We start from the raw sequence: 6,000 nt of genomic DNA, 5'->3' as shown, positions 1-6,000 counted from the left end.
AGTTTCCTCCATCATTGGTGAGAACCAGAGGAGATTCAGAGGTGTGTTTACCTGCGTCCACCCGGCACTACACCGCTGGATCACGTGCATGTTTGTGTGTTTGTATTTCTGTATCTGTTTTTTTTTTATACGTGTGTAAAGCAGTTTGCAACGTTATATTTTAAAAGGTGTCGTATAAATGAATGTAATTATTATTATTGCACATATTTGACCTCTCCACATATCAGGATGTAAGACTCTGCTTTGGCCCGCAGCTGATGATACACACGCGGCATTAAACCCACAGAGTGTTTCCTCTTAGTCCTCCAAACCAGACATTTAAAATATTACATTATTGTTTTCATTCTTTAAAAGATAATTATTATGATGGAATAAAGATATTTTCGACATTTACATTCGTTTCCTGTCATCCATGCTCCCCAAAAAAACTCTAATAAAATACATGAAATATAAAATAAATGAATTTCAGCCTGTTGTCTTTTCAGTGTGAATGCTTATATTATGCTTCAGGTGAACTCTGAATAAGGGCTGCTTTATTTTTTTAGCTAAAATCATTAACGATTATTGTGATTGATGTTGAAATCACGATTATTAAACTTGATTTCTCGTTGATTTTTACAACATCTGTATCACATTTCATTCAATTTAAACCATCCATTCTGAACTCTTTGGGAAACAAGCAATCATTGAAAATAATGTGAAAATGAAAAATATAAATATATACAAATAATAATATACAATAAATAAATACAAATAAATTAAGTGTGTTTGTGAAGGAAGAATCGAGGAACTCTTGTGGCCAAAATATAACAACAACATTTACCACACTCTGAACAAAAACAAGCATGTGACACAAGTGGTCGTTTAATCTTGATTTTCTTGTTTTCAGGATCTTGGGAAGCACAAAATTGAAATTGAAACTTGATTAATTGCCCAGTCCTAGTCTAAACCATAAAGCTGCAGGTGCACATTACATCCACACATAAATATAAAAACTGTCAGATGACCAAAGATTTTCCTGTTACTCCCCCAAAATAGACAATTAAAAAAAATACATTTAACACTGGTTGTGTTTTTAAAAATTATGATTGAATTAAGCGATTTTTCTTGTACAACCGGATCCCAGCTCTGATAAAAGACATTGAGTTAGTAGTAGGCCTCTTCTTTCTAGTTGGAAAGCAAAGCTCTGCTTCAGGTCTACTCTGGAAGACAAAGTTGCGGCTGCAGACTTAAATGGAGTTCGATGAGGAGGTAGTTCTCTGTAGGTGTTCATGCCGTCCAGCAGAGGGCTCACTGAAGTTACTCCGTCTGTCCAGCAGGGGGCGATGGCGCACACACTGCCGCTCTCCAAGTTCTCACGAAGAAAAGGCACTTCCGCTGCTCCACTCTGTCACAGACGTCATTTGATACAGCGAGGTGAGTACGCTAAAACAGTGGTGTACTGAAATGTTTGAACATTTAATGATATATATGTTTAGGTAGTGATTTATGCAGCGTGCATGTTCATGCTTGTACATAAAGTAAACGCCTCGTTCTGACCGTTTTTGTGTGAGACTTCGGCGTTACAGAGAGACATCTCTGACCTTGGCTAGCAGGCTAACAGAGCTAGCTGCCGCTAGCTTCTTAAATGGAACAAAATGTCAAGGTGTCATTGATCACCTCCTGTAAGAAACACGTCTTTAAACTCATCAGACGTGTTTACTGACAGGATATGTCAGAGGACGGGTTTCATTCTTACGTTACTTTTATCTCACTGCGTTGCGGTAATAATAATGATTTTCTAACTATAGATGAAATTCAATTACAAAATCATCAAATCCGTTCAAATGCAACTTCAGACATGTTCAATATGTTGTTTCATCTACACGTTTACTAAAGAGTAGAATAGAAAGTAAGAATATCAAACATAAGGATATACACTTAGTGATTGGTCCTTTAAGATATGAACACTAACCACGAGGATAAGAGTTAAGATGTACTTCAGAAACAGCCCAATAGATTTACATGATATGTCAAAGATATCCCGACTCTGGATCATGTTGATGACTGGATTTGTTCTGTTTTTCAGAAAGTCAGGATGGCAGGTCGTCGCATAGCCCTGAAGGCCATTGACTGGGTGGCGTTTGCTGAGCGGGTTCCACCCAACCAGAGGGGCATGTTCAACGCTCTGAAGACCCGCAGTGATGCCATCGCTGCAAAGTTAGTTCAACAACAACTGACTAAAGCTAACTATACGTTTCCAAAACGAGACTTCACTCTTGCAGCTTTGTGATGGGGGTGCTTTGTTGCTGATCGGAGAAACGGCATCTGCGCGGGGGAAGCTTTAGACACTCTACATTAAGTTATCTTCTTTTTCTATAAGAGTCGCACACATCAGCGTCCACTGCACATAATGCTAGCAGCAGAAGGACGATTCATAAACGCCTTCTTAAGGACCTGTGTCCACTAACACTGTTTAGTTTGCTGGCCGCTCTAACGACCTTCAGTTTCCGGGCACTTTTCACCGGCGCTTCTTGTTCCTAGGTTATGAAAGTTAACCTCCACCTCCCTCTGTAAGGACACTTAGATGTGTTTCAGCTCCGTGTGCTTAATATTTGCTCTTATTCAAGGATATACTACCAAGAAAGCAATGTCATGGCATCAGCAGCAGCAGCTCTACACCTGAAATAGTTCCCTCGAAAAGACCAGTAGCATCAGTTTCTCCTCCGTCATTGATTTTGACAAAGCTGATATCAGATGTCTCGCCCCTTCTTGATTATATTGCCCAAAAGAGTGTTGTTTAAATCCCAGAGATGTACGTCCCTGTGGCATTTCTCCTTCAATCTGAATGCTGCAGAGGCGTAATGGAGGGACAAAGTGATCCCTCCTCTGTACGTCTTCAGAGGTAGTAACAGAGGAGAGACTGTATCAGCAGAGCCAGCGAGGTAGCGCCGCACTGTGTGGGCGTGTCTGACTCTGTGTGTATGTGGAGCTCCCCCAGTGGCGTGCTTACACAACGCTGAAACGCAATGTTAATTCACAGACTGGGACACCGATATTAAGCCTTTGTGGAATCAATATTAAGGTACAAAGATGTGATGACGGCTGAGATTAGTTACAAAAGCTCTTGTCAAATTTCTTGTCAGAAAAATGTATTTTCACTTATTTTAAGCCACGTTCACCTCATGAAGAGTCCGGATAAATCCCAACATTTTCAGTTTCAGATAAATGAATGTAAATGATGATCTAATATCTTATGTAAAATAAGACATGATATTAGGGCTGCGGTTAACAATTCTTTTAGTGATCTGTGAACGCAGAACCTAAAGGCCTTAATGTGTGTGAATGATCTTTTATTGCATCTACACATGAAAGAAAATCACTAAACTCTCAGCAGATACTGGTCACAGGGTGTTTGTGGATCTTATCAGCTTTGAGTCATTCATAGATTTCCTGGGGAAACTTTCGTCCTTCTTAGTCTTAGTGTGTCTCGCTCAAACCATCCAACTTTGAAGTCGCTCCTTTTCAAAATGATCATTTCACCCTGATGTTAACGGATCTTTGATTTCTTTTTCATACCTTTTTGTAGTCATCAGTTAAACTCACCCTCCTCTCTTTGCGCCAGACTTGCCTCCCTGCCTGAGTCTCCTACCACCATCGACTGGAGTCACTACAAGGTCGCTGTCGCCAAAGCCGGCATGGTCGATGAGTTCGAGAAGAAGGTGAGCCTTAATCAGCTGTTTGATTCAGCGGTTGTGCACATTTCTACAAAATGTCCCACTTCTGATGTAGCAACTTTCACTTGAATAATATGTGTCACTTATGTCTGATATTGTAAAAGTCTCAGAACCCAGATGAATTCATACGATGATTAAATCATCTGTAGAGGCCATGGAATAAAACTTCTTAACATCCTTAGCCTGTGTCTGTCAGTCAGTGGAGGTTACTTGTTTCCAAAAGAGCTCTGTTATGCAAACAGTCTGCATCTTTTATTCCCTTTTGGCCCGTCAGTTTAGCTGTTGTTTGTAGATCTGTCGTCATCATATTGAATCTTATGAGATCATATTAGATCTTAAGCATTTCTTGGTTTGCGTTGCCCTGTTCAATCCTAACTGTCCCTCCTATGCACAGTTCAAAGCCCTGCAGATCCCTCAGCCTGTTGACACACAGACCAGCGCCATCACTGCACAGGAGGCTGAATCTGTAAGTAATTACTCTGAATCAATCTGTGCATTCACTGAAACCATGCTTAGCTGAGCCGCTGTAAAGTCAAAGTGTTGATATGGGATTGAAGACGGCTGCTGTTACCCCTGAATTTGCTATGATTTGTGTATTTTACAGTGTGGAATTTTAACTTGCGCAAAAGGTTGAATCTCACCAAACAGGCCGTTCTCCTCAGCAGAAATCTGATTTGCTGTGATCGTTTTGCATTGTCAGATGTAATCAGCTCTGTTTTCTTTCACAGAACAAAAGTGCATCCGCCTACGTTGAAGGATCTACTGCTCGCATTGCTCAGTATGAGCAACAGGTGAGCGAGCAGACGCATATGCTTCTGAAGCACCTCATAGGCTTCTTCAGGAAATCTGAGTCTATCACTGTGATCTTCTTTTCTCATGTCTTTTCCTCTGTTTTTGCTTCAGCTGGATAAGTTCAAGAACATGATCCCCTTCGACCAGATGACCATCGACGACCTCAATGACACTTTCCCCGAGACCAAGTTGGACAAGGTCAAACACCCCTACTGGCCCCACAAGCCCATTGCCGAACTGTAATCCTATTACTGGACACCCGCCTCCCAATAAAGATTATGTATTTTAAAAACAAAGTTGGGTATATGTTAATTAATTGTTGGATTAACATCTAGAAAACAAAATGTATCTAAAATGTTCTGGGCCTTTAAACATAAAGGCAGATTGGGAAGTTGCTTGTATTGTCCACTAGGGGGCGTTATTGCTTTAGGTTTACTTTCATTATGTGGTTCAGAAAAATAAGTTGTTGTGTAAATCTGACTGATCAATCACTAGTTTACTTTCATTTGGCCATGGTATCTGTATTGACATGATTGTTGTAATGGAGACTTTAAATTAAATTATCAACATCAAATACTTTTCTTGATATAATTTGCGGCAAACAACGCATAGATACAGGAAAAGAAAGTTTAAAAAAAAGGAGCTTTGTGTCGTTCTTAGAGTTAAAGTCCCTTCATTTTCTCCATAGAAGATTTTAAAATAAGCCGTAATGTCAAAACCATCCAAGGTAGATTTACCACGAGCTACCTGAGTGTGAAACGATGTTTTTTTGTTCCTGTAGAAAAGAAAAATCTCCTTTTTAAAAAAAAAAAAGAACCTGGTTTAATCGCGTTAATGGGAAAATAACTACACTACCCAGAGCCCTAGAGTGTCACAACGAAGTCTCTGATTGGTGCAGCTCGCCGTTACCATGGAGATGTTTACCGGCCCCGCGAACTTCAGCTCTCGCTGCTACCACTGAAGCTCGTGGGTTTTTAACACCGTATGGTATGTTTAAACATTTTCGATCAACTATATAAACATTTAATTAAACATAAATGTACAACGGTCGCAAAACTATGATTTGTTGGGTCGCTTTAGAATCGCAATGGATTGTGGGATGCGTAGTTCCCTTACTCACGGAACATGAACTCATTGTATTTTGCCTTTTTCTCTTTTGCGCTGAGTAAAAGTAACAGTCATGAGTATCCGTGTATCAGATCATCTTGGTTTCAGGATTTAAATTATAGATATGAGGATTTTCTGAAATGTCACCGGAGGATTTGAATGAGGAAATTCACTTCAGGAGTCAAAGACGCCGAAAAATTGTTGAAATAACGTAATTATCCACCACTTTAATTTGAAAGTTCTTAAAGCGTCTTAGCCTATTAGCATACAGTACATTTTTACATTTCAACAGCGGGTCGGAAAATAATAAATAATAAAATCTCATCAAACTGAATCTGTTTTATTTGTTAACGCAGAATGTCGTAATTCGTGGTGTTATCCAATC

The 6,000-nt window shown here is 39.7% G+C and overlaps 1 protein-coding gene across 1 annotated transcript; it reads left to right on the top strand.

The window, feature by feature from the left end:
- Nucleotides 1-1,297: 1,297 nt before the first annotated feature.
- Nucleotides 1,298-4,804, top strand: atp5pd (ATP synthase peripheral stalk subunit d). Its single transcript, XM_061052635.1, has 6 exons — nucleotides 1,298-1,416; nucleotides 2,069-2,199; nucleotides 3,605-3,701; nucleotides 4,111-4,182; nucleotides 4,445-4,507; nucleotides 4,620-4,804. The coding sequence occupies exons 2-6, from the start codon at nucleotides 2,078-2,080 to the stop codon at nucleotides 4,749-4,751; spliced, it is 486 nt and encodes a 161-aa protein (XP_060908618.1). The 5' UTR covers nucleotides 1,298-1,416; nucleotides 2,069-2,077; the 3' UTR covers nucleotides 4,752-4,804.
- Nucleotides 4,805-6,000: the final 1,196 nt, after the last annotated feature.

Source organism: Labrus mixtus, chromosome 2, assembly GCF_963584025.1.
Source record: "Labrus mixtus chromosome 2, fLabMix1.1, whole genome shotgun sequence".
Lineage (NCBI taxonomy): Eukaryota > Metazoa > Chordata > Actinopteri > Labriformes > Labridae > Labrus > Labrus mixtus.
The sequence above is the reverse complement of the archived record's forward strand: the minus strand, read 5'-3'. Positions and strand labels throughout refer to the sequence as shown.